The 27,567-nt window shown below is 46.1% G+C and overlaps 1 protein-coding gene across 2 annotated transcripts in view; it reads left to right on the forward strand.

The window, feature by feature from the left end:
• gpc1b (glypican 1b) overlaps nt 1-27,567 on the forward strand; it is a 117,175-nt gene that overhangs the window by 83,122 nt on the left and 6,486 nt on the right. For both annotated transcript variants that reach the window (XM_079488752.1, XM_079488753.1), the window contains 7 exons: nt 6,688-6,927; nt 8,068-8,231; nt 20,137-20,302; nt 20,964-21,094; nt 25,331-25,453; nt 25,871-26,004; nt 26,606-26,781. In XM_079488752.1, the coding sequence (XP_079344878.1) occupies nt 6,688-6,927; nt 8,068-8,231; nt 20,137-20,302; nt 20,964-21,094; nt 25,331-25,453; nt 25,871-26,004; nt 26,606-26,781 (1,134 nt within the window). The remainder of the gene's footprint in view (nt 1-6,687; nt 6,928-8,067; nt 8,232-20,136; nt 20,303-20,963; nt 21,095-25,330; nt 25,454-25,870; nt 26,005-26,605; nt 26,782-27,567) is intronic.

A 27,567-nucleotide genomic window follows, 5' to 3' on the forward strand; every position in this document is an offset into this window, starting at 1 on the left:
TCTGTCTTGCTTGAGGATGTTTGCACATGCAGCCATTCAAAATGCATGTCAAAGTGGCACGGCAGGGTGTGATACACTACAGTGTACTGTGACTGCAACATGCAAAATGTAAATGGTAAATGGTGCATTTATATAGCGCCTTTATCCAAGGCGCTTTACATAGATACATTCACACACACATCCATACACTGATGGCAGCGGAAACCATGCAAGGTACCAACCAGCACATCAGGAGCAATTAGGGGTTCAGTGTCTTGCTCAAGGACACTTCGACACTAACTCTGGGGGAGCCCGGGTTCGAACTGGCGACCTTGTGGTTACCATCCGGAAACTCTACCCCTGAGCCACCGCCGCCCAAAATGTGTCCTCACGACAGCAATCACTAAAGGTGCTCCTGTTTCACACTAGCTTTAACCATTATTCTGCCTCCAGTCTCCAGTAATCCAGCATTATTATTATTTTTATCCCACGATTGTGTAAACCATTTTTTTCACCCAGTGTCAATTGTCTAATGTAATACTGAGCACTATACACTCCCTCTGCCAACCTGGGGAGAGCAACGGACTGACCTCATGCTTCCTTCTATGCATGAGGAGCCCAAGCCGCTTCTTTTCACCTGACAGGACAGGGGGAGTTTCCCCCCGTGGAAGGATTAACACATTATTCCAACCAGTTTTTTCTTTCCCCTCCATGTTGGCTGCTGTTTCTTCGCTTATTGCATTTTGTCGGTTTTCCTCAGTGTTTCACAGTATATTTCATATCTTAATGACCATCAATGGCTTGGCTCGGTTCCAGGGCCGTGACAGATCCTCTTTGATGTGATAGATAGTGTTAGACGCCTGTCACAGAAAATCAACATGTACAGCCCAGTAGTACGGGCACATAATGAGTTAATCAGTGATTTCCTGTCAGCCTGTGATGACTTAATGACCACTTGGAATCAGGATTTTCCTCCCGACACGAGGAAGCTGGCATGCACTGGCATGAGAGAGGGGGGGGGAGTGGGGCGGGGTTCTTTCCGGTATTTAACCCATTCTGACCTGAGATCAGATTCTAAAAATGTCTTCTACATCCTGACAGTTTTCTGAAAAAGCTATGTTTCTATGTCAGTGGTTCTTCGATTTTTCAAAAATAGCAGGACCTACAAGCTCGTAGCGCGCCACTCGGTGGCGCGCTATGAGCTTGTAGATCTGATATTTTTCAATAGCTAAAGCATAACATAATGCTAACACCAAAAGGGGTTCCCGCCCAAAATGGGTTAAGACCTGAGGCCGAAGCTATACAAATGCCTTCTACATCAGAAGTTCTCAAACTTTTGGGGGGTCAAGGACCCCCAAAATGAAATGAATTTTGGCTGTGGACAAATTAAAATGTTATGTGCCAGGGACCCCCAGAGTAGAATATTTGTGTCAAAATGACTCAAAACAAATATTCAAAAATTGCAGATGTACAATCTTGCGCTGTATGTATATCTGCTATTTTTGAGAACCCCTCTTCTAAAAAGAGTTTTCTGAAAAACATATGTTGGGATCAGTTATTGAGCACAAGCCATGGTCAGTTAATCCAACAGACTGCATGGGGATCAGCCGGAGCACACTTTGAGACGTAACTGGCAGCTGAAGGATGATCAATGGCACCTCACACACAGAGAATCCCCCGTCGATCACACACCTTAGGTGGATGGGACAGGCGTGTGTGTGTGTGTGTGTGTGTGTGTGTGTGTGTGTGTGTGTGTGTGTGTGTGTGTGTGTGTGTGTGTGTGTGTGTGTGTGTGTGTGTGTGTGTGTGTGTGTGTGGCGTGCGTGGCGTGCGTGGCGTGTGTGGCGTGCGTGCGCACGAGAGAGACAGAGAGAGAGAGAGAGAGAGAGAGAGAAAGAAAAGTATACTTATAGAATCAATTAAACTGAAGCCAGTGGATAAGCTTCACACTTATGCACTTGTGTGTGCGCACGTGTGTTTTAGCAGTACCAAGAGCCAAGGGAATAAGTACAAAGTTACAGTATGGAGGGGGAAAAAATATGCCCACAACCTGTCAAGGTGGCCTGGATGTGAAACTCCTTGCGATTACAAATGAAATCATTAATTCCCTTCTCACCACAGGAAGAAAGTCATTAGGACACACGCTTGGCGTATCTTGTTCTCGCTTTATATGTGTGTGTGGGCAAGCATGTGTGTGTGTGTGTGTGTGTGTGTGTGTGTGTGTGTGTGTGTGTGTGTGTGTGTGCATGTGTGTACACGAGTGAAAAAGGGACAGAGATTGAAAATGCAAGGAAGAAAGAGAGACCAAAATAGAAGGATATTGTACCATTTACCGTCATTACAAACCATCTGCTGTTTGTGTCATCCTCGCTGAGGATGGTGCAAACGTCCTAGCCATCATGTCAAGGCCTGTCACAATCACAGCATAATGGTCTAACCGCAATTATTTGTGATAATTGCAATATTGTTTGCATAATCGGCTCAATCAAAGCTCAAGACGTGTCACGTTGTGATGCACTTTGAGCTTGTCGATCGGCTATTTCCATTATCCATGTCTTATAGTATAGTATAAAGCTATTCAATTATGTACGTTATCTGTCATATCTGCCCTGCATGTGCAGCTATTGTTTACGAAGCCTATAAAAGCCAAACAGAAGTGTGATTTCTATTCATAATTCCAATGTTCAACAACCGAAACACACAATTAAATTGTTCGTCGCAACTATTTGAGCGACAATTAATCGTCAACTAAAAGTCACGCCAGCGTGTGAACTGAGCAGTGCAACAGTGCCACTTTAGGTCACCCAGCGGTATTGCAGCTGTCCGTACTCGAATAGACATACAGACACATCTGTACTCAAATAGAAATACGGACAGACACACATCCATACTTAAAAAGACATACGGACACACCTATAATCATGTCCTGGGATACAAGCAACAATGCTGCTTCTCTGGAGGTCATCGTGGTGGAGGAAGATAACAGGCCCATGATGACAAGGGGGTCAGGCCAGAAGGATGAGAGTGGATGGAGGTGTGTGAGAGTCAGAGGGATGAGAGAGAGCAAAGCATGACTGGATGAGCCAGCAGAGGCAGCGGTCCCACTGGGAACCCTGCGCCACGGAGACAAGAGAAAGGTCATCTTTATACAAAGTGCAGACACTACACACATAAACACAGACACACACCTGCAAGTGCCCACATACTGTGTGTGTGTGTGTGTGTGTGTGTGTGTGTGTGTGTGTGTGTGTGTGTGTGTGTGTGTGTGTGTGTGTGTGTGTGTGTGTGTGTGTGTGTGTGTGTGTGTGTGTGTGTGTGTGTGTGTGTGTGTGAGTGTGCGTGTGTGTGTGTGTGTGTGTGCGCACACGACTGCACGTGCTCGCTTCGTACTAATGATGATCATTAGTCACTGAGGCGGAAGGGCACAGGAGAGAGCAGACACCGTGAGATGCAGGACAATTACGCGACAAGAAGCAAGCATTAAGAATATCTGTGTGCTGTTCCAGTCAAAACAACACAACATGGGACTGTGTGGCAATGTTCACCGCTGGCTTTTCTATAGGAACATAGCCTAAAGCAGTGGTTCTCAAAGTGGGGTCCGGGGACCCCCCCAGGAGTCTTCTATAGGAACATAGCCTAAAGCAGTGGTTCTCAAAGTGGGGTCCGGGGACCCCCCAGGAGTCTTCTATAGGAACATAGCCTAAAGCAGTGGTTCTCAAAGTGGGGTCCGGGGACCCCCCAGGAGTCTTCTATAGGAACATAGCCTAAAGCAGTGGTTCTCAAAGTGGGGTCCGGGGACCCCCCAGGAGTCTTCTATAGGAACATAGCCTAAAGCAGTGGTTCTCAAAGTGGGGTCCGGGGACCCCCCATGAGTCTTCTATAGGAACATAGCCTAAAGCAGTGGTTCTCAAAGTGGGGTCCGGGGACCCCCCAGGAGTCTTCTATAGGAACATAGCCTAAAGCAGTGGTTCTCAAAGTGGGGTCCGGGGACCCCCCAGGAGTCTTCTATAGGAACATAGCCTAAAGCAGTGTTTCTCAAAGTGGGGTCCGGGGACCCCCCATGAGTCTTCTATAGGAACATAGCCTAAAGCAGTGGTTCTCAAAGTGGGGTCCGGGGACCCCCTAGGAGTCTTCTATAGGAACATAGCCTAAAGCAGTGGTTCTCAAAGTGGGGTCCGGGGACCCTCCAGGAGTCTTCTATAGGAACATAGCCTAAAGCAGTGGTTCTCAAAGTGGGGTCCGGGGACCCCCCAGGAGTCCTCGAGTGGGTTCCAGGGGGTTCACAGTACAATTAGGAACAGTTTAATCACTTAAGCTCTCTTCAAAAAATAGTGAACACATATTTTTGATACTTCTGCTTTTGTTGTTGTTGTTTTTTTGCCTATAACATGCCCAAAACTGGGATGCCAGGTTGATAAAACAGGTATAGTTTCACTATAATTTCACCAGCCAGAAGGTAGTCCCATTATAGATGCTGTACTGTATATATGACTATTCATTTCTCTTTTCCAGCCGACAGTAAATGTGGGTCCACAGCCTAATGCGTATCAATATAGTGGTCCTTGACATGAAAATGTTTGAGAAATACTGGCCTAAAGACCCCGGTGCATTTCAAACACCTGCTGTGCTGTGTGCTCTTTGGCTCGCCTATTCCCAGGTTTACCCTGAATAGCCCTGAAATGTGCTCCGTGCGTTTCGCGGAGGAACAATCTCCCTGCCGCACCTGGGCCAACACTCCCCATCCGACAGGCTTTTCCATTAAACAGAATTGTGGCATTTCCACTATATTGCTGACACTACACAGCAGGAATGAATTCTAATGGAGATTAAAAATCAAAGCTGCTTGTGTCACATGAGACTCTGGACTGCTTGTACGTGTGTGTGTGTGTGTCTGTGTGTGTGTGTGTGTGTGTGTGTGTGTGTGTGCGTGTGCGTGTGCGTGTGCGTGTGCGCGTGCGCATGTGATGTGATGTGTTAAAGCACAGCTTCACTGGGGGAATAAGCGAGCCCAGATTGGGCAGGGAACTGGAGGCAGGCGACCCATCCATTCCTCTCCATCTTCTCTGCATCGTGGGGCTGGCGGCAGGCTGAGATAAGACGCCTTCAGAGCGAAAACCGCTGCACATTATCGCTCCCTGTCTGTCAGACATCCATTCACACGTTCATATTATGGCCGACATGCAGTTGCACGCCGGCGGGCATATAAATACTAGATGCTATACACATGCGGGCGCGGAGGGCAGCGATTCAAGAGTCCCGAGTTGTTGTGGGCTAGACCGCACTCGTGCATCCCATCGTATAAATACGGTATTCACGTAATGCAGTACATAAAGACTGCATTACAATACGCACCCACAGAAATGCACACACATGCACGCACTCACTCACTCGCGCACGCATACACATGCATATGCCGAAACAAACACACTGACCAGATTTAATATTTCGCACATTGTCTACTAGTGCACAGTAAATATGGGGCTGAATGGCTGGATGGATGGGGCCACGCTGTGTGATTGTCTGCCTCCTCCTTGTTCACCCTCACCCTGCAAGGCAGAACGGAGGGTTGCATTGTTGTCCTCTGGGACCTGGCTGCCACTTTCTTCTGCCCCTGTGTTCTTTTGTTTGCCTTCCCCTCTCGTGAAAGGCTCCAGCGTTCCTCCACTTTTCACCCGGCAACGCCACCCTGCATATCTCACTGTGTCTTGTCTGAACGTCTATAGTTCCCGGCGGCATATTCCGATACCGCAAGCCACTGTAAATCTGCAGATATGCCCCCAGAGGGGCCCATTAGCGTACCTCTATTTTGGGTTCATACGCGGTACGAGGTAGCTTTGGTATGCAGATGAAAGGATATGTCTCTCTTAGAAATGCTTTAGCATAGTCTTCGAAGCACAGGCTACAGTAATGGCCTACAGGGAAATGCATGTGACTATTGTCACAAAGTAACAATAGCCTTTGAGGCCGCGGGCCACTTTCTTTGGACGTGATGGTGGTCGAAGGGGGATTGGGGGTGGGTGTTGCTACCGCAGATGCAAGGCTCGTGTGTGTTACTTCGCAGTCCAGCATTTATCAAGCTGACTGGCACGCACACTATTGTGACTGAGACAGAAATAAATAAAAATAAAAGAAGATTAAACGATCACGCATGCTGTCGCTGTCGCCCTAAAAGTGGGACAGCAAAACAAAGCGAGACCACACGCAGTACTGTTTCTGCCCTGCCTCCATGACTCATAGAGGAGCTAGAAGATCACATGCAAGTACAACTATATCTCCACCGATTATAAAAACTAGCTGGTTGATTCAGGACTTAACCAGCACTCTCTGCTTTATGTCCGGGTAGCTCACTCGGTATAGAGCTCTCGCCTTTAGACCACAAGTTCATGTGTTCGATCCCGGGCACCACTAACTCAGCATATGAGTAGCACGGCTTGGGTGCAGCAAGTCGTGCGGGAACTACTGGGAGCTGATGGTAGTGTATGGCGCTCCACCTCAGCAATCCATCTCCCATGGGGTCTAGCACATTGTAACGGGGACAGACCGTGTGTTCTTTTGCCCTTCCTTGTTACTTTCAGACTCTAACTTCCGCTGTGTGTGTGTGTGTGTGTGTGTGTGTGTGTGTGTGTGTGTGTGTGTGTGTGTGTGTGTGTGTGTGTGTGTGTGTGTGTGTGTGTGTGTGTGTGTGTGTGTGTGTGTGTGTTTTTCCAGGGTACTTCCTGGAGTTGCTGAACCGTTCAGAGGTGGCCCTGCAGGAGACCTTCGCCTCGGCGTGGGGTCCTCTGTACTCCCAGAACGCCCAGGTCTTCTCTGACCTGTTCATGGAGCTGAGGCGCTACTGCCGCGGCTCCAACGTCAACCTGGAGGAGGCGCTCAACGACTTCTGGGCCAGACTGCTGGAGAAGCTGTTCAACCAGGCAAACAGACAGTTCCTGGCGCCGGGTATCATAGGTACGCACACCGCAACACCAGCCTGGGCTCCAGCCTGATTCCATGCATTCCGTAGATTTGTTTTGTCACTCGCTACTCAGTCTGGAAAGGGTCCTATATCTCCAAGGTAGGCGGGACAAAGGGTGAAATCCAACCGTGGCTTCTGATTGGTGCGGGTTGGGGGAAAAAAAGACCAGTTTGACGTCGTATCAATGCGCACCGTGCAGCTACTGCTGTTGCCCTGCTGCAACATCCCCTTATCATTCACTATAAACTCACCCCACACAGCCGTCAGTTTTTTTCGTACTACTGAATCTGACAGTGGACTACTGAATGAAATTAATGTTTACTTTTTACCGTAGGTTTTTACTCTCGAGTCTCGAACTGGGGCTATTTTTTCTGCAACAACGTGGCTACGTAACAGGTGACGTTATGAAATACAAGCCTGCTGCAGGCCAGACTGAGTAGCGAGTGACAAAACAAATTGTACAAGTAAATTAGCCTACCTATACTCGGGGACCACGCAAGTCTGGAACGATGCAAGTTGGGAATGCATGGCCCACCCAGTTATGCACCCGTAGTCAGAGTACCCGTTGTTCCTGTCTGTCTGTCTGTCTGTCTGTCTGTCTGTCTGTCTGTCTGTCTGTCTGTCTGTCTGCTCATATTATGATGTCATCAGTATATGCCAGTATATGGCATGTGCATATGGGCATGTCGATTGGATTGGCGCTTCCGATAAACCGGACCGCTGAGAGTTGATCCGTGAGCATCAGCCACTGTCCTGAATACCCCCCCCATACAGTATATGGCCACCATAGCCCCCGTCCAACATCCACCCACCGGGCAATTTTAATAGATTAGAAACCATGCAGAACAACAATGAAAATGGTAATTTGTTCATTATTCTTTTTGTGGTAGTGTTTTATCACCGTGAAAGAGGAATGCATAGCGAGTATTGATGTGACCCTCTCTGCATCACCCATGACACTTGTAAACAGCGTGGATGTTATATCTGCCGCTGCAGTTTGCGTCCCCCATTGTGAGAGGCTCGTTCTAATCTGAATTTCAATCCATGAAGCCGCGAGCTTTTCTGGGTTTATTTAAAGTTCCAATATATATTTAAATCACCATCATAGAGGAGATTCTATGCTTGTCGTATAGGGGAAGACTACTTGGAGTGCGTGTCGAAGCAGACGGAGACGCTGCGGCCGTTTGGCGACACGCCCCGCGACCTCAAGCTGAAGGTCACGCGCACGTTTGTGGCCGTGCGCTCCTTCCTCCAGGGACTGGTGATGAGCGGAGAGGTGGTGCGCAAGGTGTCCCAGGTAAGACATCTAAAGGTCTCTCTTGGTCAGAGGCCTATTGTGCGATGCTGTCCTTTTTGGTTTCTCTTCACTTGCGCAAGCAGAGCGCGCAAGTACTGCGATCGGCTGCGTATGTTGGTGTTGTCCACCGGCCAATAAGGGACCACCATTCTTGATGATGTAACTAAGGTACATGTGGTGATCAGCTGTATGTATGTATATGTGTATGTATGTATGTATGTATGTATGTATGTATGTATGTATGTATGTATGTATGTATGTATGTATGTATGTATGTATGTATGTATGTATGTATGTATGTATGTATGTATGTATGTATGTATGTCGGGGTAAGAATGGTGGTCCATTATTGGCTGTTGATGGTGACGTAACTAAGGTACGTTTCAAGGTTGGTATAAGATCAGTAACGGGTCTAAAGGATTTAGAACAGCAGTTGTAATAGACATTAGTTAGTAGCAGTACTTGCGTGCTCTGCTTGCGCACAAGTAGGCCATGTATGGCCTACTTGCGCAAGTTGGCACCTCGACAAAGTGCATTTCTAGTTCAGATTTGTCCTGCCTATCAGAACATGACCCAGTAAGAGTGTTTTCCCATATTCCAAATCCTAATTTCTGATACTGATACCAATATATGTGGGCTTCTTCACCAAAAGTGGTTAAAAGAGGTAACATCACATGATGTTGGCCTATTTGACAGTGCAGAAGCATAATTGCTTTGATGCTTTGATGCTTTGATGCCTATAACATTAACGAGCGTCAAAAGAGTCAGCTACACAGAAGGTGACTGGAGTCTGTCTCCAAAAGCACTTGAATATGATGGAATATGATATATTGGGAGGCTGTTAATATTGGACATCCATATTTTCCATCATCTCTGTTATCTTCCACTTCTCGAACTGTTGCATATAATTCCCTCCTTACTAACCAGGCCCACATGTTTAGGTCTCCTCTCCTCTCCTCTCCTCTCCTCTCCTCTCCTCTCCTCTCCTCTCCTCTCCTCTCCTCTCCTCTCCTCTCCTCTCCTCTCCTCTCCTGTACTATTTAGTCATTGGTATCCATATTTTCAGCCGCCTACATTCCTCTATGTCCTCAGTGCACATTCTGGTGCACACACACACACACACACACACACACACACACACGCGCGCACGCACATTTCTCTAAACGCATGCATTACATACTTTTTCCTATCCATCTATGGGTGCAGTAAAAGGCAATAGCAGATCGATGCTGGTGGAAGCGAGAGGCTCCATAAAGCACGGCCCGGGGCTCAGGCAATCAGCTCCTGCAACAGCAGTTAATGTCAGCGCTGCGCTGAAAAATGTCTCCCAAGGCTGTGGGGAGGGTTAATGTCAGTGCACCCCATGAGAAATGTGCCCCGCTCTACGTATAAGAAAAGAATAAAAAGCCGAAGATCAGAGTGCCACTGAGGAATCTTCCTCCCATCCTCCCATCAAAAGGGGTGTGTGGGTGTGTGTGTGTGTGTGTGTGTGTGTGTGTGTGTGTGTGTGTGTGTGTGTGTGTGTGTGTGTGTGTGTGTGTGTGTGTGTGTGTGTGTGTGTGTGTGTGTGTGTGTGTGTGTGTGTGTGTGTGTGTGTGTGTGTGTGTGTGTGTGTGTGTGTGTGTGTGTGTGTGTGTGTGTCGGTGCACTGGTGAATAATGTTCCCCGTCATGCACTGGGCAGAGGGAGCATTGAGAGCAGCACCCATGAGAAATACAGCCATCCTCTGAGCGGACAAATGGTTTATAATGCTGCACCTGAGAAGAATATTCTTCTTCGTCTTTCACGGATGAAATATGGGAGAGCCACGGCGTATGTAAGCAAGAAAGGGAAAGAGAAGGGAACAGAGAGAAAGCCTGGAAGTTCTAACACGTTGGGAGGGGTATATGTTCTCCGCTAAAAGATTAAGCTGCCGTCGGTGTTTGACTGCAGGGGCCACGTCAACTGCATGTGTGTCAGATCCTTGATGTGTGTCACATCCTTTTTCTATATCTGTGCGGTGGTGTTGTTAGCTCTGCCGGTAGAGCGTTGAGCCTTAGAGGAAAGCGGCCTTGTCTGTTGTCGCTCTCTCAGGCTGTCTTCGTCCCAAAAGATAGGTGGCTGGGCTCACTTCCTACGCACAGGGACGCCGGGACGTCTCAATTAAGCACACACTGCAGAGCCTAGCGAAGCCACAGAGGAATAAAACCAGGAATAAAAAAAGTGCAGCTATAGTCCAAGCGGGTACAGGCTTTAGTTCCAACATACTATTGGTCTGTCTGTCATTAGATCGACACCCTACCCAAAACCCTAACCTAACGCATGTCGGAGCAACGCATTGTCGGGAGCGACGGGTGATTTCCACATGCCGGACCTTTGGTGTGTGATCGGATCTACGGCGTAATAAGGACTAGTATTACTATGACAGCAAAAAATAATATATATATATTCCTGCCTTGTTGAGGGAATGAGGTGTGATTGGTGTGTAGGAACACACCAATCACCAATCACACCTCATTCCCTCAACAAGGCTGTCCGTTTAAATTCAGCTCTCCCCTGCACTAGATCTCTGCTTCAATTGCTTCACAATCTGTTGCTGGTGCCGGCAAAGTTTGCCTCCACCACCACAGCCTCCACCTTATGATTATGATTGCAGAGTCTTGCAATACTCAAATGTTTGAACTGAATGTGCAACTGAAATTCTCGTGTGCATGGCTCTAAAGCAAACTGAATCAGTTTAGAGCTATGCAACATTGAATTCCAATGTTCTATGGCTTTAATGTTAAAATGCATTCAAGTTTGCATGATTCAAGTTTGCATGACTTAAATTAATCTGATTAAATGTCTTGCTATAGGCCTGCTCTTGTATACCCAAGGGGGCGTTCTCTGATTTTGCTCAACATGCTGCAATTTTAGCTGTATTCCATTTGTTTCTACTTAGACGTGAGTGTTCCTGACTGAATAAATAAAGACGGCATGAGAGCCGAGGGGGGAACCCTGAAATAGTATTAGTATCAGTGACGGCTAGCATAACCTTACAGTGAGGGAATATGAAGGCTGCGCTGCACTGCTTAGCCGCGGGGCTAACGCTAACAGGGGAGTGAGGAGCTGCATTAGCATGGGCAGACGCACTAAGCTGGCATTTCTATTCATGATTTGTGCCCTGTGGGCGTGCCCTCCAGACCTGCTGGAGTGGCTTACAGCCCCCGCAGCGCTCTGCAAGCCCACAAGGTGTTGAGCTGATAAGCAGTCACTTTCACTCTCTCTCCCTCTCTCTCTGTGTCTCTCTGTGTCTCTCTCTCTCTCACGCACGCACGCACGCACGCACGCACGCACGCACGCACGCACGCACGCACGCACACACACACACACACACACACACACACACACACACACACACACACACACACACACACACACACACACACACACACACACACACACACACACACACACACACGTACCTAGGCTACATGCAGGCACATGATGGGTACAGACGCACATGACGCACACCTAGTTTTTCCATCGGTCCTGTGCAACACAGTGTCACCTCAGAGGGGCTTGATCTTATTACATATTTCCCGGCTGATGCCATTTTGTTGGTTTCCGGAGGACACTGAGCGATGTGTTCATTAAATGAGGTCAGCTGGGGGGAAAATGTATAAGTAATTAGTCCAGCTTTTACAAAATTACAAAATGTCATCTAATGCCCTCTCAATGAGGTCAGGGACTGCCTTCCAGTCTGCATACACACACACACACACACGCGCGCGTGCGTGTCTCTGGAGGCAGCACGAGCACAGAATAAATTGAACGATAAAGTACTCCTCACACTCACTGAGCCAGGTTCTGTAAAAAAAAAAAAGGAAAAAAAAAAAAGAAAAAAGTATTTTGACACCCCAGGTATTCCGTAGCACCAGAAAACTGAATTTTCTCATTTCTGTACTGTGGATTCATCCCAGGCGAGGTCTGTATGGCACTGATTGATTGATACAGATGCACCGCCTCAGTCCTCTGTTCAAGGTCACATGGCCCGGCCTACTCCCACCCACCCACGAAAGTAACTACCTACATTTTACTTGGTATTTATACTTTGCTTGAGTATTTCCAATTCTCCACTACATCTCAGAGAAAAATATTGTACTTTTACTCCACTACATTTATTTAAAAACCTTAGTTACTATAGTTGCGTTGTAGATTTTGATTATTATTACAAAACAGACATTTACCACTTCAGTCCTATATACTGTACATTTCGGCCATTTGAAAATGGACAACCTATTTTCAAACGATCTTTATGCATTTACACATTCTGCGTACTTTCTATTTTGGTACTTAAAGTACATTTTGATACCAATACATTTGTACTTTTACTCAAGTACATTTTGAATTTCAGACATTTAGTTGTAACAGAGTAGTTCTACATTGCAGTATTGCAACTTTTACTTACTGTAAGTAAAACATGTGAATACTTTTTCCACCACTGTGCTGCCGGTGCTTGCCCACACACAGAGGCAGACAGGGACCACAGGCTCACAGAGAGAGAGAGATACAGAGAAGCCAAGGAAAATGACAATGAAAAGGCTTGTTTGCCCCCCCGGCAAGCTAGTGTTATTATTCAAGACTGTTCAACCAGCTTCACACTGGGTCCTTGACCACAGGGCTGCAGGACATAATACAGACAACCCAGCACGCTTTTCTGTTCTTCTACTCTGTCTTTTCTACTCTCCTCTTCACTATATATTATGTCACGTCCAGTCTCAGCCCTGCCGACGAATCCATCATTTCTGTCAACATTGTTGAGAACTGCGTTCTCTCTCTCTCTCTCTCTCTCTCTCTCTCTCTCTACTTGACCAGGAGAAACCAGATCGAAAGGGAAGTAACACAGGACCTGGTTAGTGTTTTCATCTCACTGGTTAGGGCGAGGGTTTGGATCGATTTTAGATTTCACCAGGGAATGAAAAATGTGGACACTTTTGTGCAACAATGGTGTTTTAATGATGTAATTTGCTCAGTTAGGGTTCTTTTTGGTTTGGTTTTTGGGTAAGAATGCCCTTGTTTTGAACCTCGAATGTCTGTTTGAAAACAACTGAAGTGTTACTGGTTTTTAGTTTGTAAATAAAAGGGTTTTAGAAAAGTCAAAGTCTCTCTCTCTCTCTCTCTCTCTCTCTCTCTCTCTCGCTCTCTCTCTCTCTCTCTCTCTCTCTCTCTCTCTCTCTCTCTCTCTCTTCCTCAGAGTCAGAGTATAGCCTGCCCTGGTGTACTAATTAGGATCTTTAGCTTCTCCCTCCGTCTCCCCGTTGTAACCCAATCTTCAATTGATTGGGTCCTAATGAGACAAGCGCTCCTATTTATAGCTCTTCATAGCCAGCTAATGGGTCAGGAGACTGGAGATGTTTACCACAGCCTAGCGTCAGACCACATCTCTGCAGTAGCAGCCATCAGCCCCCAGATGACCTGGGTATACTTTATGTTTAGGGATGATAGAGGGACCATGTGGAAATTTCGTGTCACAATTATTGTGGCCGAAATGATTGTGATTAATGATATTATCACTATAATGAAAATTAAACTCTTACAATGGCACGTTTGTTAACCCATTGCATGATTGCACCCCAGCATCCATGCCTTGCCGTGAGTGCTAAGCATAAGCTCTGTTGATTAATTGAACTGTATAGGACCACAATGGAAACAACTCCCCGGGATTTAAGATAATTTTTTTAGCTTGTTTTACTGTACATCCGTGCTATTATTATTATTTATTTTTTTAATCAATCAAACAATGGACAAAGGGCAATTTCACGATAAATGTAAATATCTTTGATATGATTATTGTGAATGTTTTAATCACGATGAACGATAATAACAATTATCGTCCTGTGTGCGTGTGTGCGCGTGTGCGCGTGTGTGCGTGCGTGCGTGCGTCCCGTGCGTGCGTGCAAATGCCTCAATATGCCCTCCGTGAACAAGGAGGAGATGACATGACCTTCCAGTCTTTATTAGAAAGGGGATGTTACAGTATTTAAATCAAGAGCTGTGGCAGTGGGTCAGTGGCATTGGAAGGAAACACAGAATGACTTTAGGACCGGCGCCTGTAGTAAAACACAGACACGCCGAGGTGTGTGTGTGTGTGTGTGTGTGTGTGTGTGTGTGTGTGTGTGTGTGTGTGTGTGTGTGTGTGTGTGTGTGTGTGTGTGTGTGTGTGTGTGTGTGTGTGTGTGTGTGTGTGTGTGTGTGTGTGTGTGTGTGTGTGTGTGTGTGCGCGCGCGCTGACGCGCACATAGTAAATAAATCAAACAAGCAGAGCGACGAATCAAATTGGCAGAAAAGTGAAGGTTACGATTACATAAATATTAATATGCTAGACGATCTTTCCCCTTCAGGCTGCACCAGTTGCGTTTGTCCTTCCTTAACTTTATTACTTTATATTTCTTTATTCCATTCCCCCCCCTGGGTTTGTGTGTATGAAAGAAGTGGGTCATACTGGTGCAGATCTGCGGTCCTACCGGTTTGCGGGCGAGGTTAATATCAGGGTTCGATTTGTAACATGTAGACTTATGCCCTATATACTCCTTTGAGCGTAAACTAGCAAAAATAGCCACTACAAGCTCACAGCGTACCACGATGTTATGTGCTGTGACCTTGTACAGAAGATATTGTTTTTTTGTTTGTTTTTTAGTTTTTTAAAGAAATCCATTGACATATTTTGACAAAATAAATAAAGACCGGTTTATCATCTTTGTCAGGTGGAAAATAGCCTCGGAAACCCAGACATTTTTATTTCCAGGGAGAAAAAAAAAGTCTGGGTCCGAGTCCACTTCAATTTGGCATAGAGTAGCGCAAACGTCGATCACTCTCTGCTGATTTCTGATCGTCTGCACCTTTGTTAAATTGACGCACACACGCACACTCCTCTCTCTCTCTGTCGCTCTAAGTAATTAGTCTCATGTCCAGCAGCTGCGTACAGTTTCTGCCGGCGGATCCTGCCAGGAGCTGCCTATGCCATAGAAAGCATAGGTGAGTTCCCGGCTAGGTGGAAAACCTCCTACTGTATGTGTGCTTTTGTGTGACGCTGTAGTATGACCAAGTAGGGGCATTCAGGAACCTTCCCTGTAGTATGACCAAGTAGGGGCATTCAGGAACCTTCCCTGTAGTATGACCAAGTAGGGGCATTCAGGAACCTTCCCTGTAGTATGACCAAGTAGGGGCATTCAGGAACCTTCCCTGTAGTATGACCAAGTAGGGGCATTCAGGAACCTTCCCTGTAGTATGACCAAGTAGGGGCATTCAGGAACCTTCCCTGTAGTATGACCAAGTAGGGGCATTCAGGAACCTTCCCTGTAGTATGACCAAATAGGGGCATTCAGGAACCTTCCCTGTAGTATGACCAAGTAGGGGCATTCAGGAACCTTCCCTGTAGTATGACCAAGTAGGGGCATTCAGGAACCTTCCCTGTAGTATGACCAAATAGGGGCATTCAGGAACCTTCCCAAGTGACCGATTTACCTGCTGAGCCACCGCCGCTCTGCGTGTGTCATTCATACTATCTGTGAGTCGCGGGTCGCCCACAAAACGTAACCAAGGAAGTGCATGTGCATGTGCATGTGCATGTGCATGTGCATGTCTCAGGTGTCTCTGTGGTAACTGCAGCTTACTTCGTCTTCCCAACCAATCAGAGAGTAGTGCAACCTTCCTTTTTCCCCCGAGGTACGCGACACCGTCACCGGAGTCCCCCGCCACACATTTGTTGTCATTGTGACGTCACATTCATCGTCGCTCCAAGCATAAATTTCCTGTGGTTAACACCTTGGATGTCCAAGTCGGAGTTCTCCGTCCAAGGTCATGGTCAAGTGCCCAACACGGAGATTGATAAACAGGACGGAGATTAATGAAAACAAAACCGTTTGCATCGCTCTAGAGCCTTGGAGCGCTTGTTGCCCGATCCGATGACATGTCAAAAAGTGACACGTCATCGAAAATCTCCCCCGCCTGTTTAGCTGACGAAAACGAAAATCTTAAAACGATCATAACTCCCGATCTAAATCATCCCGTCTAATTCTGAAAAAATATCCTGTGTTTGACGGCCTTCCGCGGTCCAGTCGCTAGTCGTGATAGATTTATTATGACCTCCCGTTGTTGTCGAACGACTCTAGAGTGGTGTGGCTATTGTTAGCTGCTACACAGACATGCACACCAACTTCCGGTGCGCCGGTAAAAGTGGTCCGTGCGCTACAAATGATGGGCACCCTGGATGAAATGGATTAAATAGTTCCGGGCTTCTAAGGTGTTAACATACTGCACATTACATTAAATTGTTATTAAAATTAATTGTTAAATGTAATTGTGTTATTATCAAACATATCAGACAGTCTATATTTGTGATATGTTTGATAATAACACAATTTAACAATTTTAATGATATTTAATAATTTACCTGTTATCCATGCTTCTAGATAAAAAACTATCCCCATTGATGGGGGGGGGGGGGGGGGGGTATCAAAGCAGTGGCAAGGATCCGAGAAAATCAAACCCTGATTGCCTCCACACTGTAGATACAGTACTGTGCTGTTGTAGCTCCTCTTGACCTCTTGCGCTGCATGGGGGGATGGATGATGATGAGTAAGGGAGGTACAGTAATGTGCTGTTGAAGCTTGCGCATGGGGGGATGGATGGTGATGAGTAAGGGAGACTATAGTTAGAAGGAGGAGTGTGAATGTAATGACCCACATACATAAACAATGGAATGTCAAACGTGTACAAAATTATGTCAATTATGTCATCGTTCTTCGTCCCGAGCAGCTTTAGATAAGCCCATTCAGGGTTCTTAGCTCTCGTTTAGCATAATAACAATGTTGCTAAGCTCGGGAGGATCTCTTTTCACATGTGCAAATAGTCTTCTTGATATTCCTGTATATACTGTACGTATTGTGTGTGTGTGTGTGTGTGTGTGTGTGTGTGTGTGTGTGTGTGTGTGTGTGTGTGTGTGTGTGTGTGTGTGTGTGTGTGTGTGTGTGTGTGTGTGTGTGTGTGTACTCACATCTTTTACTTAAGTAAAAGTATCAATAGTCAATACTGCAATATTGTATACTATATTTCATATATATATATATATATATATATATATATATATATATATATATTTGTTTGTTATACTATATATATACTATATTACAAGTAAAAGGAATTACAAATGCAAATGTATTGTTATCAAAATGTACTTAAAGTACAGAAAGTAAAAATACTAATTATGCAGAATGTCCCATTTCAAGTTTTCAAATGGATTCAAAATCTTTTTCAAATGGTCAAAATGAGTACTTTTACTCCACTACATGTATTACAAATGTTTTGTTACTAGTTACTTTTTAGATTTAGATTTTGATCAGCCTACAAAACATACATTAAGTACAGTACTTAAAGTAAATGTGGAAATACACTTTCCACCACTGCATGCGTGCATGTTCTCGTGTCACTCACTACCATTCATGCAACGGTCCTAATTAAGGCGTCCCTCGTCCCTCACAGTCCTTGGTGGTCCTCCAAGGCCCTGCAAGGACGTGAAGGAAGCTGCTGCCAACATACGCCTGCAGACTTACTTATACTGCCACCGCATAATAAACACCTGTTGCCTTTGGCCCGAGACAGCCGTGTGTTAAAAACTGGATGATGCAACAGGAACTACCTTATTATCCACCGCACACCACTGGTACTGACGGCTCTCTCTCTCTCTCCCCACCGTCCTGCCCCTCATCAACCTCCCTGTCAACCTTTTTCGTTGTTGGTGTGTGTGTGTGTGTGTGTGTGTGTGTGTGTGTGTGTGTGTGTGTGTGTGTGTGTGTGTGTGTGTGTGTGTGTGTGTGTGTGTGTGTGTGTGTGTGTGTGTGTGTGTGTGTGTGTGTGTGTGTGTGTGTGTGTGTGTGTGTGTGTGTGTGTGTGTGTGTGTACGCACACGCTGGGATGCTGGGATAGGCAGGGGTCATCAGTATCCGAGCACCTTTCTCTCCCTCTTGCCCCCTACCTGTATCTCGCTTGACACGCTCTCACCGGGGAAGCGCTTGTCTGACTCATCCCGGACTAACAGAGTGCAGGTTGCTCGTGGTGGTGCCGGAGGAGAAGGGATAGAGGGGGTGTCCGGGATGGGAGGAGGAGGAGGAGGAGAGGGAGGGGAGCGGGGGGGCCTCACGACGCGTGGGAGGGGAGCGGGGGGGCCTCACGACGTGTGACTCATCATGCATATTATGACTCCAAACTCCCGAGCCTGGGAATGTGGTTATTTGTGTTTGTTAACTCAGACCCCCGCCCCATCCCTCTCTCAGTTCTTCCCCATTTTCTCCCAACTGGCATTCATTACCAGATTGCATTGATCTGTTCTCACACCACCGGAGAGTTGACTCCATCGCTTTAAGTTTTTTTCCCCTGTCTTGTGCTGTCGCCATAGTTCCAGTCAGATGGCGTTAGCGAGTGGCACAAACACAGAGCCGTGCAGAGGGAGCCCGGGCCTTTTGTTCAGTGCCGGCTGTTGTTATTAGAGGAAGGGGCATGTGTGCCGCTGTCCGTGGTACTGAAAATGTAATCGCAGCCTGGAAACAACGAGGCCTTCTGTCTTTCTCTCATTCAACTCTGCCAGGCAGAGAGACAAAATGGACGTATAAGCGCGGAGCTCTGAAGGGTCCGGAGTGAGTCCGGACCCTGTGTGATTTGTTTTCACTGCCGATCCCCATTGTTATTCTATCTCCCCTCTGTAAAGTCTGTGTATTTGTTGAAAGCAGGTTTTAACTGTGACTTGGGGAGAGGAGGAGTTTCCAGGAAAAGCATCGGGCTGGCCCAGATGTCAGCTTAGAAGAGTTCTACAGAATCTATCTCTCTCTCTCTCTCTCTCTCACACACACACCCCCGCACGCGCACGCACACACACACACACACACACACACACACACACACACACACACACACACACACACACACACACACACACACACACACACACACACACACACACACACACAGATCCCGGGGTTTTGTATGCATAGCTGTGCTCTCTTGTGAACAGAGCTTACTGGTATTAACCCAGTTTCAGTTTGTACGCATGGAGGCCCTTTCCTACGGGAACGACCACATGGGACATGGGGATGGAGGACGGAGTGAGCTCAGAATGTGGCTGTGAATGTCAGCGCAAGTCAAAACGCAAAGTCTCCCAGACAAGTGGTTTCCATGGAAACCTTGCTGCAGGGGGAAAAAATGTCCCCACGGGAGGTGACCTCCAAATCTATTGTGGCTGTCATTGTTGGGCCAAAGAAACGAACATCTCCGCATCCTTTAACCATCGAAGCTCTATATACTTTGTAGCGTTTTTTGACAATATTCCAGGTTGAAAGTATTTAAATGTGTATGTGGCACAAGGAAATTGGTTTCCCACTGCCAGAACTCTGCCTTTGATCTATTGCCGCTAATGCCGCTGGCATCCGTCGGGCTTCTAGCTCAGTGATGCTTGCTAAATAAAACACTTAAACCAGTCTAGACTTATTGAACTAGACCTGAGTTGTCTCTGTACTCGGTCCGCATTTTTCTGTGTACACCAAATCTTGATACCAAAACTAACCAATCTACAAGCACAGTAGGACAACGTGTCGTGCCTTGCGTCGCGTTGTGTGATTGTTGATCGTTTGTTGTTTCCCCCCTGAATATCATCTCTGACGGGTGTCCAAAACTCGTACGGCAAAAGTAGCAGATCCACAAGCTCAAATCTTGTGGATCTGCTACTTTTGCTGCTTTTGTGTGACGCTGTAGGATGAGCAAGTAGGGCGATAATTTATGAAAATTGTGTTTCTGCCCGACAGCAGCGATATAGACGCTGCGGTTCAAGTGGATAGAACAGGTGGTTGCAGGCAGGGTACGTATGTTTACTTGGGTGTCATCTTTCTCGCTCCAGGTGCAGCTGAGCCAGGAATGCATGCGCGCCATCATGAGGATGACGTACTGTCCTCACTGCCGTGGCATGGCCTCCGCCAGGCCATGCAACAACTACTGCAGCAACGTGATGAAGGGCTGCCTGGCCAACCAGGCCGACCTCAACACCGAATGGAGGCATCTTGCAGGTGGCATACACAGACACACACGCACACACACACACACACACACACACACACACACACACACACACACACACACACACACACACACACACACCCACACAGATGGACGGACATACGCACGCAGACAGGCGCCAAGATTATTATGCTTTTACATTTTTCATTAGTTTTTATATCATTTTGCCCTTTTTTAATTTCAGTTTAGTTTTGATTAGTTTTTAAAGCGGGTCTGCTATATTAATTAAGTTTTTGGTTTTTGAAAAGGCTTAGTTTTAGTTGAGCTTTTATTGGTTTTGGCGCACGCACGCACGCACGCACGCACGCACGCACGCACGCACGCACGCACGCACGCACGCACGCACGCACGCACGCAGGCACGCACGCACGCACGCACGCACACACGCACACACGCTACACTCTCAACTATACTTCTACATGACTAGATTCATGTCACAGCTCATTTCTCATGTAATTCCTCACCGAAACTCCATTCTGCCTGCAATATGTGACACTCAACTGTCCCCTGCCTCCTCCATGCTGACTGTGTGTGTGTGTGTGTGTGTGTGTGTGTGTGTGTGTGTGTGTGTGTGTGTGTGTGTGTGTGTGTGTGTGTGTGTGTGTGTGTGTGTGTGTGTGTGTGTGAGTCTGTGTCTGTGTGTGCGCGCAGATACCATGGTGCAGGTGGCTACCCGCTTCGACGGCCCAGCAGGTGTGGATACGGTGGTTCTCTCCCTTCCCAACCGCATATCAGAAGCCATCTCTACCATGATGGAGAACATCGACTCAGTCAACACCAAGGTGAGAACGCAGAACACGAACACAGAACACACCCATTTGCTGAAATTTGATTGATTGATTGATTGATTGATTACTTTATTAGTCAGAAATGTAAACAGCACAAGACATTAAAGCTAAAACGATAACACAAAAACGCCCTGTGTACATTCGCGTTTTGCAACGTTTTTTTAGTGCATCACAATTGTATAGTAATGGGTGAGAGACATTTGTAAAATAAATGTTGGCCACATTTCAGGCCATTCAGTTCCCTCACACTCATTGATACAGATACAGTCAGTGTTGTACGCTGTTGCAACTTGCACACATTTAGCCCATTAAGACCTGCATGAGGCCGCCTCTACAAATGCCTTCTAAATCAGTAGTTCTAAAAACAAATCATGCCAAGGACTCCCAAAATGATATGTATTTGGCCGCGGACTACCCAGCTGAAATTGTTTGGTGCCAGGGACCCCCAGAAGAGAATATTTGTGTTTTTAAAAACCACAGCGCGGCACAAGCTTGTATATCTGCTATTTTTGAGAACCACTGTCATGACCGAAAGAATAAGAGTGCGGATACAAGCGGCCGAAATCAGTTTTCTCAGACGGGTGTCCGGCCTCTCCCTAAAGAGATAGGGAGAGTACATACATGAGGGACTCGGAGTAGAACCGCTGCTCCTTGACTTGGAAAGGAGCCAGCTTAGGTGGTTCGGGCATCCTTGCTGCACGTCCCACTGGGGAACGCATCAGGATCCCCCAAGCGGAAGTTGCTAATGTTGCTCCTGAAAGGGAAGACTGGAAATCTCTGTTGGAACTGTTACCCGCGCAACCCGATTCTGGATAAGCAGTTGGAGATGGAGGGAGGGAGGGAGGGAGGGATGGATGGATGGATGGATGGATGGATGGATGGATGTTCTAAACCACTGTTCTAAAACCTAAGAGTTTTCAGAAAAAACGTATGTGGCTGTATACATCTAAAATGACACAGATGCTTTCCCGGTTTTAATGGGTTTAAACAGAGAGGTGCTGTTTGAGTCATCCATCCGACGCCGCCAAGCTATTCCTGCCTCTATTTAATGGCGTTTGTCTGAGAAACATTTTTGAGTGGTGCAACCACTCCAAGGAACAGCAATGTCCGTGTTCACCTACCTATGTGACTCGTGTTCACCTATGTGACTCGTGTTAATGTGTGTGACTCATGTGTGACTCATGAGTACCAGTAGGGGCGCTTTTGTGTAGTATTGCACTGTTGCCTGTTCATTACAGAGAGAGAGAGGCATAGACGATACAGAGGCAGCAACACAGCCACGCACACTGTATGCTGTGAACGGAACAGCTACAAATGTTACTAAACTACAGCAAAGCACAGGGAACTGGAGATGTTAACAACCCAGGGGTGAGTGGCATATGTAGTAACACACATGAACGCGGCGCGTGTGTGCATGTGTGCAGCCTACTGTAGTAGTGAACGCGGCGCGTGTGTGCATGCGTGCAGCCTACTGTAGTAGCTAAAAAGTACTGTAGTAGCAACAAAGTAACGTTAGCCTAGCACGTAGCAACACACATGAATGCTGCGTGCGTGCATGAACGCGGTGCGTGTGTGCGCGTGCGTGCACGCACGTGTGGAATTTGGAACGATCCGCCAGAGAGGCGGAATTTGGAACGATCCGCCAGAGAGGTGGAACTTGGAACGATCCAGTCTAGCCACTGAACGTGGAACGATCCACTGTAGACCAGAGGCAATTGGAACGATCCGTCGTAGAAACCCCCCACCAGAGTGAGGACAGAATAAGTAAGATAAAATACCTACCTTATAGGATTAGGCTAAAAGCACACTCCTTACCTGTCGGGAAGGAGCCACCCCCTGTGGAAGGAGACTGTATAACTTTGACATTGACTTTGAGTTTGAAGTGTGGGACACAACCACTAGTGAGATGAAAGGTCTGGTTAGACAAGACAGGTACAGATAACTAAAGAAAGAGGGAGAAAGGGAGAGGGGAGTTGCACCACTCGGTTCACATGGGTGTGATTTATTTTACTGTGAGTCTTAAAAAGCACAGTAGCAGCCATGATAAATCTGGCTCCATTGTTTGGTGAAAGGTGGAAGGAAGTTCAGGGCAGTGCAGAACAGAGCCCATCGTCACGCATTGTGAGCTTGTACTACAATTTATACTTAAAGTATGTACTCAAGTCAAATTGTAATATAGGACTTTTGTGGTATTGCTACTTTACTTAACCATTTAGACCTGTTATGGTCATTTTACCTTTCAATCCAGGACAACATCTGTGTCACGTTAGTTGTTGTAGCAACATCTTTTTTTCCCCCACAGACAACTGATGTTAGCATTCAGAAGCCTTTTTAGAATCAACCTCAGTTCTAAACAGAAGTGAAAGAATAATAATTATAATCTGAGAACCACTTATTCCACCACTGGTGAGTCTTTAAAACACACAAGGCAGCCATGATAAATCTCAATCTGGCTCTATTGTTTTGGTGATGGCTGAAGATGAGTGCAGTGCAGAGAGTGAGAGGCAAGACAAAGGCTCCCTCTGGATAAGTGGTCCTATTATGTGGAGGAGAAAAAAAGAAACGAGTGCCTGGCAGAAGCATCTCCTCCCCAGGCCTGTAATGGTTCAGCAGAAAGAATTGTTTTTTTCCTGCAGCTTGTCCACTTATAATCTTCACCACTTGAGGAGCGGGTCCCCACAGCGGTCAATTGGTGTCCAATGTCCATGTTCCAGTAGCATTGTGGCATACGCCAAGTATCACATGGATTATCCCCTACTTACATAATCTGCTGACGTCCAGATCCTAAACCCACATGTTTCCAATCACTCGCAGTACGTGCCCTATTAAGACTATCAGGATCACATAAGATACGGGACGGGTCTGTGTGATTGCCTCAGCAACTTAATATGGGTGTACTGTATACGAATGCATTCAAAATGCATGTGCAAATTGCGCTTGAGTGCCGCGTGGCATAAATCCTACACTGTGACATAGGTGGAGTCCATGTCATATCTCTTACACCTTGGAGTCCATGTCATATCTCTTACACCTTGGAGTCCATGTCATATCTCTTACACCTATTATCCTGTGTGCTATAAAACCACATAGCACTGGCGACCTAAGATGCATGACCGGAGGCTCAGCATAGATTGATGTTTTAATGATACATTGAGGTAAAGGGAAGCCTTGCAGCTATCCCAAACAGGCCAGACAGGATGAGACTGTCGCTTAAGACTGATGTATGCCTTGTCGTACGATGGTGTCATGCGGCCAAAAATAGCATCTCTTCAAGCTCAAGTTGTCCCTCATTTGACAAGTGCAATATAAGCCCTCCAGAGAGAAATACAGTCAGCTGGGCTGTACTATCCAACACCCCCCCCCCTCTCTCTGTACAGGGATATGGTGATTCCAGTCCTGTGGTAATGTAAACTACAAGTGGCCTTCACCATTCTTGGTCTAGAGGGCTGAGGAGGCGTATGCAAAAAGTCACACAAAGGCCCTTTGTGCCCTTATGGATAAAGTTGCGTCTTCGAAAAGGGTGTATAACATCTTGTCCATAGCAGCATATAAGTATGGGCTTATAGCACTCTATTCAATGCCTTAGTTTCAGGCCTATTGGATTCCAGTCACGTTGACACCAGTAGAAATAAAGATACAGAACCTGATTTACATACTGCATGGTTGCAGGCAGAATGTTCTAGTTTTAAAACTGAACACCTTGTGTTTAGAGTTTCATCCAGTCCGTTCGAAGGAGGAAGATGGAACTGATGATAAAGCACAGCGCACTTTTCTTGTTTTGTTTTGAAGAGAACTTCAATAAGCTTCTGTCAGAGCCTAGTCCAATCTGATCAGCACTGTTCAATCTCTCTCCCTTCTATCATCCAATCTCCTCCTGTGTCATTTTGACTATTCTTAATCTTCTAGACTCTTTAATCTTCTTGCTGCAGCTGTAGTGTCGTAGTAATAGCCGTTTTATTTTGGTCATTAAAAGAGAAATTATATTGAAATGCCTGAATTTGTTATCATTGAAAACATAGACCAAAAAAGGTGTTTTGGACAGACAAAAAAACAAACAAACAGCAAAACAAATAAATAAACTAAATGTTTGACTGTACTCTGTTGCTGTTTTATACAGTTAGTTTGTCTAATAAACTATTCAATAAATCAATCAAAAAAACAATTAAAACCTGTATTTGATAGCACACTGTATCGTTCCGTGACTCTATCCTCTGGCCTCTCGTCCTCCAGTTGTTCCAGGCGTGCGGGACGCCTAGAGGAGGAACCAACACCTCACAGGACGATGTGACGAGGACGGGGAAAGTGACCGTGGAGGACAGGATGGGACCCAGCACGGGCAAACTGGAGAAACTGGTACGTTACTGTAACTACCCCCACCCCCCCCCCGACTACATACGTCTTGTTTAAAACCCTCTGATGGCCTGTTCTGTCTCATCTCAAACTGGAGAAACTGGTACGTTACTGTAACTACCCCCACCCCCCGACTCCATACGTCTTGTTTAAAACCCTCTGATGGCCTGTTCTGTCTCATCGGGGGTTTATGATGCAAGAGCTATTTCGCCACCGGCACGGTCAATTAAAGCTAAGTCGTACAGTTCATAATGGAGAGATAGATGGAAGAATTAATCAGATGACAAACAAATGGATGACCCCAGCTAGCGCTTGAATTAATTGCGTCGTGTTTATGCATCCCCGTTGGAGCGTTACTGCGTTATGCTATTAGAGCAGCAGGTGATAATGAACGGTGGGTCTGTGTGTGGGTCTCCGCAGGTGTTCGACGTCACCAGGAGGCTGAAGGACATGCAGCCGTACTGGGTGTCACTTCCCAGCGTCCTCTGCAGTGACCGGGTGGCCACCGGAGCGGGAGCCGAGGATAAGTGCTGGAACGGCATGAACCGCGCACGGTGGGGGTCCCCTAAAACACACCACAACATACTGTTCTGGCTCGGATCAAAACTAATGTTTTAAAGTTTTAAAGGTTAAAGTTTTCATGTTTTAATGAGAAAATACAAATATTACATTAATTCTTGTTTGAAGCCTTGAATTCATGGAGATTGTTGTGTTTTTGTCGCATTCCTAAGTAAATAATTTTATGACTGGCAGAGTACCGATTACCCTCCGGTAATTACCTAATTAGGTACTTATACTTCTACTACTACATTGAAGAGTCTCCTGCTAACCAATGACCTGGTCATCAAATGATTGGTGTAGGAATGTGACAAAAACGAAACAATCTCCATGAATTCAAGGCTTCAAACAAGAATTAATGTAATTGTTGTATTTTGTCTTTAAAACATAAAGAAACTGTTTTGATCCAAACCGCAACACAATCGACCGAATGATTATTAAACTAAACATGCTCTGAAGATGCACACCCAGCTGACCACGTTCAAGATTTTCAAGTGGGCCCTGATCCTTAAAGGTTTGAGAACCACAGTGCCATGGTATTGTGAAGAATGATGATGATGATGATAGTGAAGTATGACATCATATGATCCTCTCCAGGTATCTGCCTGAGGTGATGGGTGACGGCCTAGCGAGTCAGATCAACAACCCTGAGGTGGAGATCGACATCACCAAGCCAGACATGACTATACGCCAGCAGATCATGCAGCTGAAGATCATGACCCACCGCCTCAAGAACGCCCTCAATGGCAACGATGTGGACTTCCAGGACACCAGTGAGTGCAATTTTTTCAATGTTAAAAAAACTTTAAACACGTCTTTGGCCTGGATGGCTATTTGTTAAAAGAAGTCAAAAACGTATTTCGCCTAGAATGAGTTAATGACCTGCAGCCTTCCATATTTGACTTGATTGATTGAATACTTTATTAACAGGATTGTTAACAGTACATGTACAGTCAAACGTTATGCAAAAGGATAACACAAAACGGACCATTGTTCTCAATTCATCAATAAGAAATATAATACAATTTACAGAGAAAGTAGGGGAGGGGAAGTTTGTGGGGGTAGGTCAGAAAACGGTCAAAAAAAGTATGTGTTTCAAAATGTACAAAAATGGCAAAAAATAAATAAATGTAATGTAGGTTATGAAATGTTTTATTGTTGACCTTTAAACTACAGGTTCTCATTATGTATTTTAGATTTATCTTGGCCACTCAAGACACATTTTCAGATGATGTTCCCTTGTACAGATTTCTATGCAAATGCTGCTCGCGAATGGTATTAAACAAATTACTGTTAACCCATTTAGACCGTACAACGTGTGGGAACGTCAACTAATCCGCATATTCATTGATATCAAACGAGAGAAAAATATTCTGAATTGTATTTTTAAATTTTTTTTGCCTCTCCTTCTGCACCATACTCCTTGCTCTTTCACGCATGCGCGTTGTCGTTCACTTCCCTGTTTACCGTTCACAAAGAAAGGCTCGGCACCCCGAGCTTCTATTTTGAAAGAAATCCCGGCGCTGATTGTGTTAATAATAACGGAGGGCTTAGCTCTG

The sequence above is a fragment of the Electrona antarctica genome, assembly GCF_951216825.1.
Source record: "Electrona antarctica genome assembly, chromosome: 19".
Classification (NCBI taxonomy): Eukaryota; Metazoa; Chordata; class Actinopteri; order Myctophiformes; family Myctophidae; genus Electrona; species Electrona antarctica.